At 36.9% G+C, this 22,375-nt stretch overlaps 1 protein-coding gene across 1 annotated transcript in view; it reads right to left on the bottom strand.

The window, feature by feature from the left end:
• Positions 1–4,329: 4,329 nt before the first annotated feature.
• Positions 4,330–22,375, bottom strand: part of DYNC1LI1 (dynein cytoplasmic 1 light intermediate chain 1) — a 39,931-nt gene continuing 21,885 nt past the window's right edge. The window contains exons 3-13 of the mRNA XM_032861043.1: positions 19,551–19,667; positions 18,567–18,797; positions 17,552–17,721; positions 15,017–15,110; positions 12,516–12,651; positions 11,620–11,731; positions 9,360–9,419; positions 9,192–9,236; positions 8,420–8,540; positions 7,088–7,243; positions 4,330–5,287 (exon numbers count right to left, since the gene is read on the bottom strand). Of these exons, the coding sequence (XP_032716934.1) occupies positions 5,175–5,287; positions 7,088–7,243; positions 8,420–8,540; positions 9,192–9,236; positions 9,360–9,419; positions 11,620–11,731; positions 12,516–12,651; positions 15,017–15,110; positions 17,552–17,721; positions 18,567–18,797; positions 19,551–19,667 (1,355 nt within the window). The 3' untranslated portion in view covers positions 4,330–5,174. The remainder of the gene's footprint in view (positions 5,288–7,087; positions 7,244–8,419; positions 8,541–9,191; positions 9,237–9,359; positions 9,420–11,619; positions 11,732–12,515; positions 12,652–15,016; positions 15,111–17,551; positions 17,722–18,566; positions 18,798–19,550; positions 19,668–22,375) is intronic.

Consider the following 22,375-nt stretch of genomic DNA (forward strand, 5'->3'; position numbering starts at 1 on the left):
CAGACTACTAATCTACTTTCTGCCTCAATGGATTTGCCCATTCTGGACATTTTGCATAAATGGAATCCTATATCATGACTTTATTGACTAGTTTCTTTCACTTAACATGTTTTCAAGGTTTATCCATGTTATAACATGTATCAATACTTCATTCCTTTTTATGGCTGAAAATTTTTCCATTTTAGCATATGCCACATTTTGTTTATCCATTTTCCTGTTGGTAGATGTCTGGGTTGTTTACATGTTGTCGCTATTAGGAATAATGCTGCTATAACCATTTGTATACGAGTTTCTGTGAGGACACATGTTCTCATTCTTTGGGGTACTTATCTAGGAGTGGCATTGCTGGGTCGTATGGTAATATGACATGTTTATTCTTAGGACATGTATACTCTTGTATATTCTTAGGAGGAACACCACATTGCTACCCAAAGTGGTTGCCATTTTACATTTTACATTCCCACCAGCAATGTTGAGGTTCTAATTTCTCCACATCTTTGCCAACATTCATTTTTTATTTAGGTTGTAAAGTGGTATCCCATTGTGGTTTGGTTTGCATTTCCCCAGCTGCAAATGAGAATAAGCATCTTTCCTGTGCTTGTCATTTGTATATCTTTTTTTTTTTTTTTGAGAAATGTCTATTTAAATTCTTTGACCATTTTAAGTTTAGGTTCCTTGAGTTCTAAGAATTCTTTGCATAATCTGGATACTAGACTTATTAGATATATCATTTACAAATATCTTCTCCCAGGAATGGAAATTCTTATACCTTTTTAGAAAAACTGTTTGGCATTATCTACTAAAGCTGAGTATACACATAGCCTTTGGACCTAGCAATCCACATCTACATACATACTCAATAGAAATTAGAACATATTTCCCACCAGACACATCTGAGTGTTCATAACAGCACAATTCATAATAGCATTGGAAAAGCTGAAAGCTGCTAACATCCTGTAGGGAGGCTTAATGATGATCCTACAAAGATGTCCATATCCTAATCCCTGGGGACCTGGGAATGTTACCTTGTTTGGCAAAGGGATTTGCAGATGTGTTTAGGATTTTGAGAGGGAGAAATGAGACTTCCAGTTTCCAAGTCAGCAAGTAAGGAGTTTGGAAGTCATCTCTCTACTCTAACAAGCAAAAGGCTGAACTGAAAAATCTACTCTTTTTAGATTTGTCAGAGAAGTGAGGTCCCAGGGCCAACCCTTGTCCCCTGAATTAGAGATTGGCAAGTGGACATAGAATAACAACTTGCTTAACTAGAAACTCCCAAGCAGAAACCTCTGAGGGTATGAGTTCTGGGGTAAGAAAGTCTAAACTGTAATTGACAAGTTGCTGGAGACTAACAGCAGTCAAGTCTGTGAGTTAAAACCCGCTAGTCACAGGGGGTTCCCCATGCTTTTGTGAGTTTTACCTCCACGAGCTCTACCAGGATGTCAAAGGGAAAAATGAGAAAAATCCCCTTGTGTTCCCCATCTAGCTATCTTGTCCACCTAAGGTTTAAGGCCTTGGGGGTGGAAATGGGGTCTGGGAAGGACTTGTGAAGTTCACAGCCCAGGGGTGCAGGCTCACTGACACCTAAAACAGGACTAGGGAATGCTTCTCCTCCCCCCAACACCTGACCACCTCATTACTAACAGTCTATTCACTGGAGTAGTTTTTACCCAGTGTATCACGTCCAGCTATCAACAGAAAATTACAAAGCATAGTAAAAGGCAAAAGGTATTTTGAAGAGACAGAAGCAGCACGAGAATCAGATTCAAATATGGCAAAAATGATGAATTATCAGGTCATGAATTTAAAACAACTATGATTAATATGCTAAGGGCTCTAACAGACAAAAGGCAACATGCAAGAACAGACAGGTAATAATAAGCAAACAGATGGAAATTCTAAGAAAGAATAAAAAACAAAGGTAGAGTTAAAAAAAAAATCTATAACAGAAATGAAGAGTGCTTTCCATGGGCTAATTAGTTGACACGATACGGCTGTGGAAAGAATCTCTGGGTGACAATATAGGTTAATAGAAACTCCAAGTACTAAAAAGCAAAGAGAAAAAAGACCAGAGGGGGAGAGGGGCAAGGAACAGAATATCCCAAATTTGTGGGACTACAAAGATGTAACATATATATAATGGAATTACCAGAAGAAAGGAACAGAAAAATATTTGAAGCAATAATGACTAAGAATTTCCCCCAAATTAATGTCAAGACACTAAACCACAAATCCAGAAAGTTTACAGAACACAAAGGATAAATTCCAAAAAACTACACCTAGGCATAACATAACAAACCACATAAAATCAAAGACAAAAAACCTTGAAAGAAGCCAAAGGGGGCGGGGAACACCTATGGAGGAGCAAAGATAAGAATGACGCCCAATTTCTCTTCAGAAACCATGCTATGCTAGCAAGGGGAGTGAAGTGTTGAGGGAGCTTACACTGGATTGCTCAGGTGGGCCCAAGTTAATCACACGGTTGCTGACATGAGGGAGGCAGCAGGTTCAGAGTGAGAAGCCATGTGCCGGACGCACCCAGCTGAAGATGCTATGCGGTTGGCCTTGAAGATGGAGAAGGGGCCAGGAACCCAAGGAATGCAAGCAGCCTCTAGAAGCTGGAAAGGAAGGAAACGGATGCTCCTTGGAGCCTCCAACTGAAATCAGCACCGCTGACACTTTAACTTCAGCCCAATAAGACTGATTTTGGACTTCTGACCCCCAGAATGGTAAGATCATAAATTTGTACGGTTTTAAGCCACTAAATTGTGGTAACTTGTTATAGCAGCAATATGAAATTAATATACACCCATCAATAGCATAATGGATAAATTATAGCATATTTGCATGGTGGAGTATTATGAGGCAATGAAGATGGATAATTATTATGGCTACATACATTTGTTGATGTGTCGGAGAACTAAAATTGGAAAGACTTGCACCGAAAGAATATAAACTCTAAGATTCTATTTGTATAAAGCTTAAAAATAAATAAAACTTATCTATGGCTGTGGAAGTTGGGGCATTGGTCACTTGGTGGGTTAGGTAGGGGTGCTGATGAGGAGGGCACATAGGAAGCATATGGGATGCCAGTAATGTCCTTCTTGATCTTGGTGCTGATTAGTGGTCTTTCAAACCATGTAACCTGTAATCTGTAATACTTTTCTCTAATGTATACTTCAATAAAAAGTGCTTAAAAACAAAAAGATTTAAGTAGTTTAAAAACAAATTCTTGCAAAAAATAGGGACAAAAATTGGTTTAAGGTTTAAACATGGTAAACACAAGGTTGCAGATTAGTTAAAACTGAATATCCTATAAAGTGAATAATTACAGTTATTTCCGCTAATGACTCAATTAATTCCAAGGATTTTCTAGTATATCTCCAATGTCACACAGAAAAGAACGAGTTGGCTTAGACATGCAAACACAGCAGACAAACCAAAGTATACCATGATGCCCATTCAGTGATTTTCTTTCATTAGTCTCCCTTATTTCATCAAGCACTACTTCAAAATAACCTCTTTACAACACCATGACTGCAGAACCCTTTCCAGACTAAAGATTCTATCAGTGGCATTTTTCGTCTCATATTTCCTCAAGCAAAAATGCTTTTACAAATTCATTTTTCCATGCCTGTGAACAACCCAAGTTTTTCCCATCTTGAAACAAATTATTATCCTCTCAAGTATTTTTAGCATTTACACTCAACTATTAGGAGCCAAATACTGTTTAAAAGTAAAGTTTTAATGAAAGGATTATGTTAGATAGTAGAGGTATTTTCCTCAAACATTTTGCTGAAGAAAAAATCTTTGGAATATTTATTTTAAAGTAATAACAAAGGCCAATGTATAGGGCAATAGCCATTTGTTCAATAAAGTTAAATGTGCATGTGTTCTCTAGTTGAATTTCAGTAAGAAGTCAAATTGTTCTTATGAAGGTTCTAAAACAAGCATTTAAAAACAGTACTGAAAATTCAGGGGAACTACTAACAGGTGTTCTTACCTGTAAGAGAGGACCTACGTGTCAGTGCATCTGCCAAGCTTTTAAATCAGCTTCTGCCCCATAAATAATGATAAAAGGCTACATTTTATCTACTAGAAATGCTAACATAAGATTCTGTAGTTCAAGACATGCTTGTGGGGAAGATGTGCTGATCAAGGTAAACTCCCAATTTAAGGAAACTTATAGGATAGTGAATCTCATGTATTCACTTGTCTCTTACAAAGATCAGAATACTTAATATAATCCTATTAAGTCAAACATCTCAACATACTAATGAATCTTAATCATTGTCCAATAAATACAAATTATGTGTAAGAGAATGCAACAAGTTATTTGAACCTGAATGCAGAGAATAAATACTTTATTAACTGATTACAGTTGAAAGTCACAAACAAAAAAGGGGTATATTAAGGCAGAGCCATATATATATCTATACCTCTATGTTGATATAGATATAGATAGACAAATCCAAAGACTGTTACCTCTTTACATTTTAATAACCTCTGCATTTTTCTTTTATCCATTTAGGCAGTGTGCTTTCTTTTCTTCTCAGTTAAAGAAATGAATCTTGGCCAATATTTCGAAATCATATTTTGATGACAAATTACAGGATTGTGGGTTGAGACAATGACTAGTGTATAAAATGCTATCTGATAGTTTTCTCAGCATATTCCATGTGTGGTGGTATATTTACGTTGGTGTGGAAAATCTGACAACTGATCATTTTCTCTTTTCCAGCAAAACTAACATAATTTTTCAAATAATTTTAACAGTCTTAACTAAAACAAGCTTGGACTTCCAAGTCCGTCAAATGCCCAAAGCATATTATTTTCTGCCTTTCCTAAACCCTCTTATGTTTTAAATAGCCTGTAGAGTATGATCACATGGCTATATTTCAGACCTATAAATTTTGAGTTTTTCAAAATCCCAAATTATTTCCTTATGCAAAGTGGCAATGCAAACAGCAATCCTACGTAGTGTAGAATAATTTTTCTTCTGTATAGCTTCCTTTTATAAAAATGGGCAACCACCAAAAAAAAAAAAAAAAAAAAAAGAAAGAAATTTAGTCCATCTGAAAAAGCACTCCAGTTCCCTAATTCCACTTTTGAAGGAGAAGGCAGAGGCCAGTTTACATTATCCCAGAAAACTGAATAAATGGCTTTATTTGGTATCTTCAAGAAGCTTCTCCTTCTGTAGGAGATGTAGGTGTTGCAGGAGAAACTGTAACTGGTTTGCGTGCAATTCTGTCTAGTTCTGCGTGAACATCTGATAGGACAGGCTTCTGGCCTACATTGAAGGAAAAGGAACAAGATTTAGATAGAAGTCAAAGTATCTTTTACACCAATGTCTCTTCATTTAAAAGCCGCCAACAGTTTCATTAACTTTATCTAGCATACTAAGTTATATAAACATCCTTAATTTAAAAATAAATCCCACACAAAAAAATAAATCCCCTCATTTTACATTATGGGGTCTGTTACTAAATGGAAGTAAAACTAGCACCTATCACTTAATCTCATAAAGATATTTGTAAAGGCATAGGACAGTAAGAACAGTAAAACAGAAAACAGCAACAAAATTTTGCAATGTATAAAGAGTATGAATGAGCAGTAACCATATTTACAGTCTTGGGAAAGCTTAATCTTCTACACTGGCAGTGGGAAAAGCCAAGAAGTAATTGTTTATACCCAGAAACCTGTAAAAGGTTCCAAAAATGGTGGCTGCACAATGGTATTTGTGGAAAGGATGGCAAGAAGATGGGATTAAAAAGGAAAATGGGTTAAAAGGTCTGTTTAAAGGGTAGTTATACAAGCAACAAAAGAAAAATAGACTGAACTTCATAAAAATTAAACACTTTAGTGCTTCAGAGGACACTGTCAAGAGGTGAAAGGATAACCAATACAAGGGGAGAAAACATCTGCAAATCCTATATCTGATAAAGATCTAGGACACAGAATATATAAAGAACACTTAAAATTCAACAATATAAAGACAAATAACCCAACTTAAAAATGGGCAAAGGACTTGAATAGACATTTCTCCAAAGATCTACAAATGGTTAACTAACAGAAGAAAGATTCTCAACATCATTAGCTATCAAGGATATGTAAATCAAAACCACAATGAGACTTCACAGTCACTAGGATGGCTCTATTCAAAAAGATGGACAAAAACAAATGTTGGAGAGGATGTGGAGAGATTGGTACCCTCATTCTCTCTTGCTGGAAATATAAAATGCTGCAATGTTTTGCAAAACACTTTGGCAGTTCTTCAAAAACTTTAAATACAGAGTTACCATATGACCCAATGATTCCTCTCTGGGTATATACCCAAGAGAAATGAAAACATAAAACATGGCGTTTGTCAAACATCTGTCAAAAGCATATGTTCACAGTGGTTTTATTTATAATGGCAAAAATGGAAACAATTTAAATGCCCATCAACTAATGTGGCATATTTATACAATGGAATTTTATTCAGTAATAAGGAGAAATAATGATACGTGCTACAACGTGGACAGACCTTGAAAACACTAAAGAAGGCATATGCTATATGATTCCATTTATATGAAATCTCCAGACAGGCAAATCCACAAAGACAGAAAGAAGATCAGTGGTTGCCTAGGACTAGGGGATTACAAGGGAAAAAGTTACTGCAAATAGGCCAGAGGTTTGTTTTTGAGGAGATTAAAATGTTTCAAAATTAGATTATAATGGTTTGCATACCTCTGTAAATATACTATAATACTGAATTGTATACTTTATTTTTTTTAATATTTCTTGAGCATCCTTTTTAAGAAACAATTTTTTTTAAAGATTTTATTTATTTGATGCAGAGAGAGAGTGCACAAACAGGGGGAGTGGCAGGCAGAGAGAGAGAGGGAGAAACAGGCTCCCCACGAAGCAGGGAGCCTGATGCAGGGGCTCCATCCCAGGGCCTTTCGGATCATGACCTGAGCCAAAGGCAGATGCTTAACTGACTGAACCACCCAGGTGCCCCTAAATTGTATATTTTAAATGAGAGAACTTCATGGTATGTAAATTATATTTGATAAAGCTATTTAAAAAAAAGCTCTAGGAACATTACCCGATTTCTTGGCAGATGGTGGTAAACCACTGCTTCCACCTCCAGCCCCACCTCCAGGGCTACCACTGCCCACACCTGGGCCTCCTGGAGAGCCAGTCTTTTTACTCAGCAAACTATTGAAGAAATTTGCCAGGACACCTTCACTTGTAGCTCCAGCTATTAAAAAAAACAAAAACCGAAAAACTTTCACTCAAAACATTAGATTCTTCTATAAATTATTATTATAATAATCACACCCAGAAAGCAATTAATAATTGAAGTTTAAGAGCTGTGTATTCCAAATTCAAGTCTTTTGAGCCTGGGTAACTTAACTCTAATCCATTCATGTGTAAAAGAAAGTATAAGTAAACTTTAAGAGTATAAGATAATTATTAAAAAATTAGAATGTTATTTTTAAAAAACCAAAAGCATTTAAATTTTTTTTTTTTTTTAAGATTTTATTTATTTATTTGACAGAGAGAGATCACAAGTAGGCAGAGAGGCAGGCAGAGAGAGAGGAGGAAGCAGGCTCCCTGCCAAGCAGAGAGCCCGATGCGGGACTCGATCCCAGGACCCTGAGATCATGACCTGAACCGAAGGCAGAGGCTTAACCCTCTGAGCCACCCAGGCGCCCAAAACCAAAAGCATTTAGAACAGATGTTAGATGCTATTATATCTCCCTTTTGAATAAGGTTCTTTAAAAATATAATTGTCGAGAAATGTTTGCTTCGAGTATTACAAAAAGCTACCTAATCCTGTATGAAAACCAGTAGAAGTTCCAAGAGAGCAATGGGTAAAGGATAACAGGGAACAATTCACAGAAGAGAAATAGAAATAGAAAGGAAATACCAGGGACAAAGCTCTTACTGGTATTTAGAGAATGCTATTAGGTTGTGGCAAAATTGCAAAGCTCAATGTAGATGACTTGTAAAAATGAATAAGCCATTTGAAACATATTATCAAAAGGCATAAAAATGTACAAACTCTCACCTACTAATCCCACTTATGGCAATTATTCCTACTGAAATAGCTATTATGCACATAGTTTTTTTCTTCATGTTAACTGCAGTTAACCTATTAACATATGAATTTCTTCAACGACCTACCTCAGGAAAAGGTTAAATATAACATAAAACTTTCATAAAGCTTAAACCATAGATATGATATATTAAGGCTATACTATAAAACTTTGGTTTGAAGTCTGACTAACTATGATTATACTGACAGAGATATAGGTTAGAAGCTACTGCACAAAATGAAAACAGCTATGGAAAAAAGGTGGGACGCTAGGTAGATTTCTTTTTAGTGTGAAACGTATTGTATTGTTTTCTCTAGAAAAAGAGAGAAATGTACCTTTCATGTTTGGATCAATTTTTTTTGACCCTGCAGGGATGGGTGACACGCTGGCAACATTGGATGACACGGATCGGTTTGGTGTTCGAGGGGAGCCTCCTGGGACTCTCGGTGAGGCATCCTATGTAAAAATAGGGAAGCCATAATTATCAAAATAGGAAACTTCCAACTTCACCAAAGTTATTATAAAAAGAAATTAGTTTTTAACTGTCCCCCACCCATTCTACCGGTACATTTACGCTGCAAGCCATTGCTGGAAACGTTTAGCAATTGTGTCCTCATTATCAGAAAATACCAGAGACCTATCACATTTACAAATTCCCCTTAGATGGGAAAAGGACATACTGAATAATAGGGTGTGATTACAAGTATAAGCATGGGAGTCAGAGCTGAGTTCCAATCTGGACTTGCATCCCACTAGCTGTAAAAACTCAGGCGAACCATAAGGTCCTCCACAGCCTCCATATCCCCACCTGCAGAATGGGGCTGGTAGTACCTGTCTCACAGGGCTGTTGTAAGGATAAGGAAATAACAGATAAATGGTTCCACACAGTAACTCGTGCATGACAAACAAGGCAAAATGGATCTTTAGGATTTAAATATTCTAAGAAAGGAGTGAAGTTTATCCTTTAAAATGTCACAAATCCCAAAGAATTTTTAATTCTTCTATCAAAGCACACCCATAGGAGGCATGTATACGATTAAGAAAAAAAGGAACTAAATCAATAATGTATGGCACTTTAATAATTTTGTCAAAATCTGTAATACTGACCACAGGCCTTCCAGCTGCAGTTGGTGGTTGCTTTGCTAAAAGGGACTGAAAAACACACAAAAGTTCTAAGGTTAGACACTTATAGCATGTACTACTGTATTTTGAAAAGTATGTAGGAACGGTTTACCCATTAACCACTCTAAATCTGCTTCTGATATAATTTCATACCTGTAGCTTCATAAGAAACACTTGGTCATCTTCTGCCACAATTTCCTTCTCATGGACAAACTGAAATGAGCAACATATAAATCATCAAGTCTAATATAGTATGCTAAAACCATTAATAACATACTTTCTAGACTAATTATTTTTTTAAAAATTCAATACAAACATTACCTATATTACACGAGTGAGCCGCCCGACCCAAGCCCCTATGCAAAGCTGTCCAATGACCATTTGCGATAGTACAAATGTTTGATAGCTGTGCGGTCCAATACTCTAGCCACCAGTCACCTGTAGCTATTGCGCATTTGAAATGTGGCTACTACTGGGCACCTGGGTGGCTCAGTAGGTTAAGCATCTGAGTCCTGACTTCAGCCCAGGTAGTGATCTTGGGCTCGGGAGACTGAGCCCCACATCCAGCTCTGCATTGAGCATGGAACCTGCTTCAGATTTTCTCTCTCCCTCTCTCTCTGCCTCCCCCCACCTCGTGTCCTCGTTCTCAAAAAAAGGAAAGAAAAAGGAAAAAGAAAAAGAAATGTGGCTACTGTGAATCAGGTAGTGAAAATTTTATTTTATTTAGTTTTACTTAATATGTATTTAAAAGCCATATGTGACTAACAGCTGCGGTATTGGACAACACAACCTTAGAGTCAATAGGTATATTAATCATGCCTACGTTAACCAACAGTTAGGTGTTTTAAAAGGGCCAATATCCCAGGAGAGTGAAAAGCGACTTGTGCCTGGTTTCTCTGAAATAAAAATAAAATGGCTCTTCTACCTGCTGAATAATTAGGCAAAAAGAAGCAGCAACCATCTCTCGCTTCTACTATTTCTGTACAATGCATGCTATGGGTCTATTTTCCACCAGCAGCCAGAGTGATCCTTTGAAAAGGTCAAGCAGGTTACATCACTCCTCTGCTCAAACTCCCCCTCCACTCGCTTTCCATCCCACTCAGAATGAAATTCAAAATCCTGACTCAGCTGAATGAGAAGGCCCCACAAGATCTTAACTCTGCCTTCCATCTCCTTCCTATCAGTCTGGCCCTCCTTTTCACTTTTCCAGCCTCTTTGTCCTCCTCCTACATTCCTGCCTCAGGGCATGTGCACTTTCTGCTCCCTCAGCAGGCAACACTCTCCCCTCTAATCAGAGCCATTCCCTAACCACTCCTAGAACAGCACCCCTACCGAGCCCCTGCTTCCCGTCCTCCCCACAGGCCTTTGGAGCCACAGCACTTATCCGCACTTGAGCAATGGCATGTGCACCGATTTACTATTGCATCATTGTCCTATTTAGCACCCTGTGCATAAACAGTGGCTCAGGAGGTATTAGTGGGATGAATAAAAGACAACTTACAGCACAATTCTGTTGGTAAAAGAGAATGGGAAAACTGTTGCTTTTTTTCCCTTGATGTGTTTATTTCTTTTAACAGACATCTAAACCAAACACCATGCCAACTGAGTTTTCATTTGTCTTTAATAATCTTATTTCTAATTACCCACAAACAGAAGACAGATGCTCAGTTTCAATGTTTGGATTTTTTTTTCAATGTTTGGATTAAGTAAGAATCTTATTAAATGTTAACTCAAAATTATTTTTTCTAAAGCATGTCCACTTAAATGTCACTGCCAAGTACTATATGTAAATACTTCTGTTTATACAACTTTCGAGAAACATCTGTAACATCTAACTATAGAATATGATGTATTACTTAACATGGAATCAAAATACATGAAAGAAGAGTACTTTCTGGAAGCAGATTTAAATAGACACAGAATGACATCTAATAGTTAAGACTAAACTGGAAGCTCCTGGATAGCTGTGGGCTAGCCTATGTAACTAGTGACTATGGAGAAGATTCCCGATCTGCCTCAACAGATAGAAGCTAGTAAGATTATTCTACCAATGTTTTTTTGGCTTTTGGCTGAGTTCTAGGATAGAAAGTTCACAGCGTCAACCGACTCAAACTCTTCAAGATCCACATATTCACTCCTACCAATTCATTATTTCCATTCGAATATGGAATCCACCCTAGTATTTTCTAATATAAATATGCCAAAGGCTAAGTAAGAATTCAGTAACTGAACAGCTGGTTTATATTTCGATAACACAGAATTTTATTTTGAATTGACACCCAAATTATACGTAGAAAACCCATTGGTAGGAAAAGAACCCCCCCTTACTTTTCTAACTATAATCTTAGAATTATGGACTCCCCCCTCAGTTTAAAAGGCCGAATACTGAGACTACATATACTAAAACTGTTACCTTTCGGACAGGTGGTTTAGTTATAATGTCTTCAAAATTATCTTCTGCCTTTAATGTCTGAAAATTTTCATGTAATATTCCTATTTTCTTATCATTATCCCACCCTGCTGGACTGGAAAGAAACACATATTATAAATCTCAAGCATTTATACAGTCATTCCTTCATTAAATCCATGATCATATTAAATGGAACAAATCTGACCAATTATGAAAACCTAATTAGCTTTTCGGGTACCTGGGTGGCTCAGTTGGTTAAGCATCTGCCTTCGGCTCAGCTCATGGTCCCAGTGTCCCAGGATGGAGCCCCACATCAGGCTCCCTTCTCAGCAGGGTGTTTGCTTCTCCCTCTCCCTTTGCCCCTCCCCGCACCCACTCCTGCTATCTCTCACTATTTCAAATAAATAAAATCTTAAAAACAAAACAAAATGATTCAGCTTTTTATTATAACTCAAGTTATAATTTACTAATTTCTACATAAAAGGTTCTTAATCTTCCTGATTTAAAAAATGCACAGTTATAGGGGTTCTTGGGGGGGGGTTCTGGTTTATTATTACCTCTCAATGTATTCACATAACTTTTTGAAAACATGTCTAAGATTATACATTGGGTCCTTTATCAAAACCAATCAAAAAGTAAGTAAAGACACGGATATATGCACTCAACAATTCAGCTGTATATAATAAGAAGGCAATCCAAAAGGGGCTCAGGCCAGCAATAAATCTAACAGGCAAAGATTAACAGATCATGGCAGGTTATAAATAAAACAGTCTAGAAGAGAGTCTCTCCTTCTCATCATGGAAAGATCTATTGGTCTCACCTCAAAACCAAAAATGAGAATTCACCATCAAACTGCAGCAATAACACATGATTAAATATACACTGAAGAGGATACTTACATAAATACTGCATCTTTTTCCACAACAACAGCAGGAATTTTATAGGGAAATCCATACAGTTTCTGAACGATATATTTATATACTAAATCTATATTTTTGTTTTCTTTTACTGAAGTGTAAATAAGCGCTGCACCATCTGAATAACACCGTTAAGGAAATTTTTAGACAAATCCCATGAACAGTTACCATAAAGTTCTGTGTTCTCAGCTTAACAGTTACATGCATAGTAGTTTCAAAAATAATTCCGAAAGGTACATTATAGAGTAGTCAAGAATTTCAAAAGTATAAAATACATATAAGCTAAAGTGCAAATAAAACAATCTTTACATTATCAACTTCATTTAGGAGGGCAAAAGTCTCATTAAGCCAAGAAAGTAAAAGTAAATTTAACAATACACTGCTACTACCTCTCCATTTAAAGCACAAGACATGACTGGCTTTGTTTTTAACCTTCCTAAACTTCATGAGGGAGGGATATTATTTATCAACAACTATTTTGCTTACATTAGGGAAAAAAAAGGTGTATACTAGTATCTCTTGTGGTTTTCACTAGCCCCGGGAATTAGAACTTTAGGACCACAGCTCTGGAGACCTCTCTGAAAAGAGATGAACCAACAGGTACTATCAGGACACTTTCAGGCATGAATCAAGGCAAAAGTTGATTTATGACCAAAACTTGAGGTAATAGTCCCTCACCGCAGGATGTATTAATTAAAGCAGACCCTACCAAATGGTATGGCAGATCCAAAGATCAAGAGAGGCCTGTGGAAAAGGGGCAGTATGACTACCGACAGATGATATGGTCGGAGTGGCTATCAGAAATTCTATGGCCACTGCTGAGGACCACACTCTAGCACTGCTCACCGTGTCCTGAGATAATAACTGAGACCAAGGGGAAATGCTGGGAATGGTCAAACTTCTACTTCTGAACTGGGATACTCATATTTACTGGCACATGAACCGAGGCTTATGAATCTAGAAGTGGTATTGCTAATTATGACTTCTCATACAACTTGACAGAAACAAACATCATCATCTTAAATAAAAGCTTAATTATGTCAACTTTTCATTAATGAGTGATCTTTTCTCATGAGAACCAGCTTATGATGCAGCTGAAAAATTTGCACTGTTAATAACACTGAAAAAAACTTAGCAATAAAGATGATTTTGAACTGCTGCCTTCACACACATGTGTGCACGAGTGTCTATCTTGAAGTGACTTCTCAGTTTGTATTTTTTTAAAATCAATGGGCTCTCCTAAAGGTCTGTGATTATTTTAGCAGAGAGTCTCCTTCCTGATTACATTTCTGTATGCACATTTTCAAGAAGAGGATTACATAAATGTTTAAAGAGACTGCTTGTTCCCAAATCTGCTAATCTTCAAAGATAACAAAAAGTCTATAGACCTCTACTTCAATTACTCCCACTTTTTGTTTTCTTTTTAAAGTCTCTTATGTAGACAAATGCCCTTCAATTCAACCCAAGTCAACTATTATGTGACAGGAAAAAAGAAAGGGCTAGGGCTACGGAGAGGACAAAGTACTGAGGGAAAAGGGGAAAGGGAAACTGCCAGTGTCAAGTGATCTTATTCATTATCCAGCTAGGCTTCTTGTAAGTGGTCCTTAAATTAAATGTCCATTAACGAAAATGAAAATGAAAAACTACAGACTCTATAAACATGTATATATCACTTATGATTCCTGTCTACTCCTAATTGTCATCATTTCTTCACTTTTCAGACACAAAAGCTTTGGTCAGGAATGCAACCGCAGACTCTCTGGTCCCAAAGGGGTGGGAGAGAACAGCTCTCCTCAGTGCACTCAAGCTGTGGTAGTTTTCAATAGCAAATTCTCTTAAAAGCATTCATGTACAACCCTCATTTTATCCTTCCTTTAGCTGTGAATGTTATTCAGTGGCTTCTCTAATCTTTGCAACCTAGACAAGATTCCTTATAACTGGTTTTCTAACCTTGTGATCATCAAAATCACCCAGAAAGCTTTTTAAAAGTAGAGATTCTTCAGCCTCACCTTGAAATGTTCCAATTCAGCAAGCCTTAGCTGGGCACAGCCAGATTTTGAGACCACTGCATCAGACTGTATGTAGAGATGGTAATACAGTGAACATATTAAAAATGGGAACACACAAACCTAAGTATTGATCTTGCCCCCAAACACTACTCCCGATAAATGAATACTACTATCAGAATGTTTACAACGCCAACTCATTAGAACCTTCCACAAAAGACTGATAATTGATAATTATTTTTCTTAGGCAAAATCCTTTAAAACACAGCAAATCAAAGTTACATATTTCAGTACTTACTTCTATAGCTCAAAATACCCAGATATAAATGATTTGGGAGCTAAACTGAAATTTCTAACTAGAAGCAGGAGGAAAAAAGCTTATGGAATTTCTAAAGTCCATTCATTTAATTCCCTTAATTAAAAAAAGCAAACAAACAGGCAAGGTACATTGCACTGATCAAAGCAGGGAAAGGATACACTGTAAACAAAACTTCCGGATATGAGACTGAATAAAATCAAAATGTTCATCTCTGTAGTCATGTTCTTTCTCCAATACACTAATGGCATCACACTGTTGAGTTAAAATAATTAAAAAAAAAACATTAACTTTAATCAAAGTTAAATATAATGATGTAAACAGTTTTGGGTAGGGGAGCATCACAAAGCTACCACTCCAATATGGTGAATGAATATGAGAATATCAGAATATTGATTACTCCTATCTGTCTAGATTCCTTTAGCTAGAGTCAAGACTAAGAATAATTTTCTTTAAAATGTATTAATGTCCATGCTCTATTGGATGCTGAAAATACCAAAGAGAAAGTTCTGGTATAAAGGAATAAAGAGTAACGGGACAAGCAGATGGTTGCTCACACCTGCTGACTCAACTCCTTTTGACTTAAATAGTTTTTAAGTTCTAAACTCTATTCCAGTTCTATAAAACGCTGTATATCTGGGACTCTGCACCTTTCCCTATTTCCTCTTTGCTCCTCTGTTTATCTGATAACTCTTAACTGACCTTCAAATCTTTTCTGGCTCTTTTGTTCACCGTGATTACAATCTTACCAACAGCAAAAAGAGGGGGAATGACAGGCTATTTTTGAACTGTCACCTGTACAGTCAATGAGATGATTCTGAATTTGGCTTGCTACAGTAAAATGTTACAAAAAATAAACATGATGTCCAAATTACTTCACCAAAACCTTTTGGAACTAAAGGTATGAAATTGAAAAATAACCAGTTGATAATAATGTTCATTATACCTAATATTGGTTTGGGGGTCAAATCTGCTTTTTTTTGTTATGCATATATACATCATACAAAGAGTCTCCCTGTATAATCATGAAATTGTCCATTTTACAGAACACAGAGTAATTGCTTCAAATTACTAAAGATATTTATAATAATTATATTGTTGACTTTTGATACTTTTGGTGGAACATATGTAAATGAAATAAGAGGATCTGGACCTAAGGGCAAGACATTTAGTCTCTGAATCCCAATTTCCAGAGTCTTTAAGGAGAGTTGAACTGCCATTATTTCCTTGTCCTGAGACACCTCTCCCATCCCCTTACACATTTTAAAAGCTCTTAAGCTACTACAAAACTGACCATTGTTTTAGAGTCTGTGAAGTACAACAGATAATCTCTTTTGGTTTAAAAATCTTAGGAATCTGACTCATTTGATACTAATTCAGGTCCCTTTAAGCTTAACATTTTTCCTTTGAAAATAAGAGTTTTGTTTTGTTTTGTCTTTTTTTTTTTTAACAAGAGACAAGTTGTGTAAAACAAGAAAGTATCTGCCAACAAACAGCTCTTTGTCAAACAAAATAAAATAAACCACACACAAAAGGATTCTAGTGTGAGAGTTTAAAAAACTTTTTACAGTAGGGGGCGTCTAGGTGGCTCAGTGGGTTAAGCCTCTGCCTTCAGCTCAGGTCATGATCTCAGGGTCCTGGGATTGAGCGCCCCCATAGGGGCTCTCTGCTCAGCAGGGAGCCTGCTTCCCCCCCCCGCCCCGCCTGCCTCTGCCTACTTGTGATCTCTCTCTCTGTCAAATAAATAAATAAAATCTTAAAACAAAAACAAAACCTTTTTACAGAAAAGGTATAAGTAACAACTACACCACAATCACTATTTGAAATGCAGATACCAGATTTGGATTTTATTATTATAAATGCTATCCCCGTTTCTTTGTTATTGATAATTTACAACTGTAAAGTTTAAAATAAAACTTAAGCTAGATTAATTTTTTTAATCGTTATTCCAAAGATGAGTAAGTGCCATACCTCCCTTCAATTATGTGCAAATTTTTATGTTATGGAAAACATTAATAATTTTATATCTCAAAAGGTTTATATGTTCTGTCATTTCCTTAATATTCCATGACTTACAAACAATAAAGACATACTACTTAGGACCAAATGGGAAGAAGATGAACTTGAAGCAGAAGTTATTTTTAAAGGGAATTTGGTTTTATGAAAAAAGAGTATATAGTGATGGAACTAAATTAGCAGGATTTGGTAACAGCAATACTATCAGAACCTCTTTAGCAAATAAAAAGCCCTTGATAACTGCATAACAACTTTACATAATGAGTATTAGTAGTTGTTTAAGTCTATTTTATCTTAAGTATATAATCTGCTGATATTAGGATATTAGTGTATCACAATTTAATGTGGAACGTGTTTTATAAAAATCAATACTGAAGTTATCACCTTACCTGTAGTATTTCTACTCAACTGACTGGACAATGAAGGCTAACTGAAATTAGGAATATGAAATTCAATCATGAACAGAGTATCTGAAGTAATGTTTTCTTTCAAAGAAACTATGATTAAGATCACAAAACCAACATGTGATTATCATTCAATTTTTTAAACTATTATTTCTATTCATTAAGAAAAATTATCTAGGAAAGCTAGTTTGTCAACTCCAAAAGGAGCCTGGAAAACAAAACAGTTGGTTATCCTTGGTTGATACCAGTAGTAGAATCTCTAGGAAGGAAGCTAACCTTTGTGCAAACTACTAGTACTGGGATGCCCAAGTTATGTGTAAGTGTGTCCGCACCCAGAGGTAAAACCACACTGTCGTCTTTGTCTTCCTGTAACCCAGTATTTCTTCTCTGAGGAGAGGCTGGAAAATCTTCTCCCGGCTCTACATATTCTTGGAAGTCTCTAATCACTGAAAATCAAAGTAAATAATTGAATACATAGTTTAGAAATTGCTCTATTTGAGCAGGTACCTTTTCTGCCATAATCTAAGTATGTATTTTAATGAGACTTTATACTTAGTCTTGTGTAAGAGAAGAAACAAAAAGGGTTTGAGAAATCTGTTTCAAAGACAGGACAGAAACACTAGACCCACATTAATTATGAGGAGGCAGACTATAACACTGAGTGGCTTCAAAGAGTGGGGTTCAATGTAAGCCCAGTTCTGTCTGTGCAAATTACTTTGGGTAAGTCACATCTGGCTTTGCTTTTCTACATTCTCTAATTCATAAAGGGGACTAAGAGGATAAAAAATACGTGTGTGTGTGTGTGTGTGTGTGTGGTGGGGGGGGTGGGGGGGGAGTGTTCCACAATTTAAAAGTCAGACCTAGGGGTGCCTGGGTGGCTCAGTCAGTTAAGCATCTGCCTTTGGCTCAGGTCATGATCCTGGGGTCCTGGGATGGAGCCCCACATTGGGTTCCCTGCTCAGGGGAGCCTGCTTCTCCCTCTCCCTCTGCCCCTCCCCCTGCTTGTGCTCTCTTGTTCTCTCTCAAATAAATACATAAAATCATAAATGAATGAATGAATAAATGAATGAATGTCAGACCTACATGACTTTCTAACATTACTTTCCTTTCTCTAAACCCTTTATTCCGGTCTTCTCCTTTTTACTGAGGTGCAAACCTGGGTCATATTCACTGTAATCCTGGTAAGAATTAATAAGATATTACCAATGCTGATAAATTTTTAGAACTCATTTGCAAGTCTGTCAAAACCTCCACTTGACAAAAACAGTATATGTATATTCCGACTACTCACACTTTTGTTCCATTTCTTTCATTTCTTCAGGAGGAATTTTCAATTTGTCAATATGTTCTCTAACAACACTTGCCCATTTCTGTAGAGAATCCAAAGCAGTCCAAGGCTTTGACATATCCACAACCAGCATAACTAGAGTGTCCTTCAGAGAAATGGCATCCAGTGAAAATTTAAGGAGGCCCTTGTGATACAGGTCTCCATCTAAGATCCATACATTACATCTTGTTTGATCTACAATAGACAAAAGAAAGTTACCAAGGCAACAGGATTATTTCATTATTCAACTAACAATACTACTTAGTATCTTAGGGCACCTCCACAGGAGAGGTCTCCTTTGACAAGCTTCAACTATTTAAGTAGGTCACATCTATCAACTTAGTAAAGGCCTAACAAACATTCAGGACAATGATTTAACTGCCGATACAGAACACCAGCAGCCTCTACTGCTGATTTCTCAAACCCAAATCACGGACACGAATTACATGTTTCTATTCTTACCATCAAAACTCTCTCTTCTTAGCAGCAGAGATACCCATGCATATTCAGGATATTATACATAAAAATGAGAAGGCAAGTGATGTATATAAGAAAAAATGGCTGATCAGATTGAAAAAATCTGGGGAGTATGACATATTTGTGTCAAAAATGAGAAGGTGAAAAGGGAGTGAACAAAAGAACCCTAGGATACTATTATTTTACTATCTGAGGGGGAAATGAACTGAAAAATTGAGATTCTTCAAGGATAGCAAGAAAGCTAGACTGTACACTAGAGTACCTTAAGATGTTAAAAAATATCACTATATGAATCCCAATCCCAAAACAATAAAAGTATGCCCACACTTTTATTTAACTATTCACTGACTAGCATGACAGACTAGGACTCCTAATGAAAAATGACACACTAAGAAAAGTCAGACTAATATGAGCAGCAGTACATCTCAAAAAGGCCTCAGGAAACTTGTTTTACATATAAATGACACTCACCTTCCCTGTCTTCATCATGAACATTTAAGTACAAATATTCCAAGCCTCTTCCTTTCTTGTACTCTTCTATTCCCTGAATTTTTCTTATTAAGCTTGTTTTCCCAGCTCCATCTTCACCTGTAAAAGAAGACAAGTCTTTTAAATTATAATATAGATTATTTAAAGATGCTTTCTAGGGGCACCTGGGTGGCTCAGTGGGTTAAAGCCTCTGCCTCTGGCTCAGGTCATGAGCCCAGGGTCCCAGGATAGAGCCCTGCATCAGGCTCTCGGCTCGGCAGGGAGCCTGCCTCCCCCTCTCTCTCTCCCTACTTGTGATCTCTGTCTGTCAAATAAATAAAATCTTAAAAAAAAAAAAATAAAGAGGCTTTCTAGTGTCAAGTGAAAAATCCAACTGGAACTAACTTCAACCAAAAGGGTAATTTGATGGAAGATATCTAGGTAATTATACTTAAGATGCAGACTTCACGTCCAAGATGCTTTGTCCTTGTTTCTCTACCCTTCTTATTAAGTCTGGTTCTATCCTATTACAAATGGCTTCCTCTGTGGGTATTTCAGAAGTTCAACTCTTAGGTCATCCCAGTTTAATATACAAGGAACAAAAGATTCTTCCTACTGACTTCAGTCTTAAGAATCTCAGGTAAAGACTTTTAACTGGCCCAGTTTGGGTTATGTACCCACCCACGGGCCACACTCATGGAGGATAGATGGTACATCAAAACTGACCAGAGCAGGTAATTGTGGCTGTAGCCTCAGCAAAACCATGAAGTCATAAGAAATATTAGTAAAGGAGAGGGGTGGGGGTAGCAAATTGAACAAGAACAAGGGTAGAAGGAATGCAGAACAGACAAAATAAAATGTAGACTTAAAAAATATTAATAGCAAAAACAGAAGAAACAAGTGTTTGGCAAGGATGTGGACAAAAAGGAACCCTCCTGTACTGTTGGTGGGAATGCAAACTGGTACAGCCACTGTGGAAAACAGTATGGAGGTTCCTCACAAAGTTAAAAATGGAACTACCTTACTGTCCAATCATCACACTACTGGGTATTTACCCAAAAATACAAAACCACTAACTCAGAGGAATACAGACACCCCTATGTTAACTTCAGCATTATTTCCAATATTCATACTATGGAAGGAGCCCAAGTATCCAACAGTAGATGAATGGATAAAGAAGGTGTGGTTTATGTATACAATGGAATACTATTCAGCCATAAAAGAATGAAATCTTGGCATTTGCAACAGCATGGTTGGAGCTAGAGAGTATAATGCTAAGCAAAGTCAGTCAGAGAAGACAAACACCGTATGATTTCATTCCTATGTGGAATTTTGAAACCAAACAAGCAAAGGGAAAAAAACAGAGAGAAAAACCAAGAAACAGATTCTTTTTTTTTTTTTTTTAAGATTTTATTTATTTATTTGACAGAGAGAGAGATCACAAGTAGGTAGAGCAGCAGGCAGAGAGAGAGGGGGAAGCAGGCTCCCCGCTGAGCAGAGTCCGATGCGGGACTCGATCCCAGGACCCTGAGATCATGACCTGAGCCTAAGGCAGCGGCTTAACCCACTGAGCCACCCAGGCGCCCCAAGAAACAGATTCTTAACTATAGAGAACAAAGAGGTGATTACCAGAGGGGAGGTGGGGAGGATGGGTGACACAGATGAAGGGGATTAAGAGTACACATTTATTGTGATGAGCACTGAGTAACGTATAGAATTGCTGAATCACTCTATATTGTACACCTGAAATTAATATAACACTGTATGTTAACTATATTGGAATCAAAATAAAAAACTTGGGGCTCTGGGGTTGCTCAGTCAATTAAGCATCTGATTCAATTCCAGCTCAGGTCTTGATCTCAGGGTTGTGAGTTCAAGCCACGAGTATGGAGGCTACTTAAAAAAAAAAAATTAAAATTAAATTAAATAAAAACTTGAAAGAAAAAAATGGGGAGATGGGTGTGGGAATGGGGTAAACAGGTGATGGGCATGAAGGAGGGCACATGTTGTGATGAGCACTTGGTGTTATACGTACGTGATGAATTGCTAAATTCTACTCCTGAAATGGAGTAGAATATACATATACAGTAACATATACATGTATAGTATATGTTACCTAACTTGAATTTAAATAAAATCTTGGATGGAAAAAAAAGAAAAAATCCCTTGCATCTTTATCAATACCTGAGATAAGAGGGGTTTCCTAGAAATGGTAGGTAACAAACGAGGTTTTGTCTGCAGAATATGTCTTCATCAGCTTTTTCAGATGTTTTATGAAACAGGTCTATTTTCAGACGTCTGCATTTGCCATCAAGACAAATCACATCAGAGTTCATTTAGGTGTAAAGAAAGTGACAGCCGTAGAAATTGGTCATTTTAATGGAGGCTTAAGACTTATGAAAAGAAGAAATGGGCTTAAAATATGTGTAAAATATGCATGTTCAATTTTCAACCAACTGTAACTTCCAAATGTTGAAGTACAGAGAAGAGTGAGTAGTGGATAGAAGTTTTGCTCCCAAAAATTGTGTTTCAGTTAGCAAAGTGCTTCTTCAGACATCTTGAGAATCTTCTCTGTGCCAAGCACTGTAAGATGTCAGAATATTCTTGGGAATAAGATATTCTTCTGGTTTTGCCTTCCACTTTCTCCTGAGTGCAAACAAGAGTCAGACTCTTGAGAAGGTTGACTTGGGACTCTCTTGTGAGACTTGGAATATTGCCATGCTCCCACAGTCTTTGTGACTAGACTGGTCTCAATTTTCTCATCTCTAAGTAGAGAGGATTTCATTAGATTTCTCTACAGCCTGTGTGTCTATGAAATGTTTTTTATT

Source organism: Lontra canadensis, unplaced genomic scaffold (genome assembly GCF_010015895.1).
Source record: "Lontra canadensis isolate GAN:19392208 unplaced genomic scaffold, GSC_riverotter_1.0 scaffold20, whole genome shotgun sequence".
NCBI classification, from domain to species: domain Eukaryota; kingdom Metazoa; phylum Chordata; class Mammalia; order Carnivora; family Mustelidae; genus Lontra; species Lontra canadensis.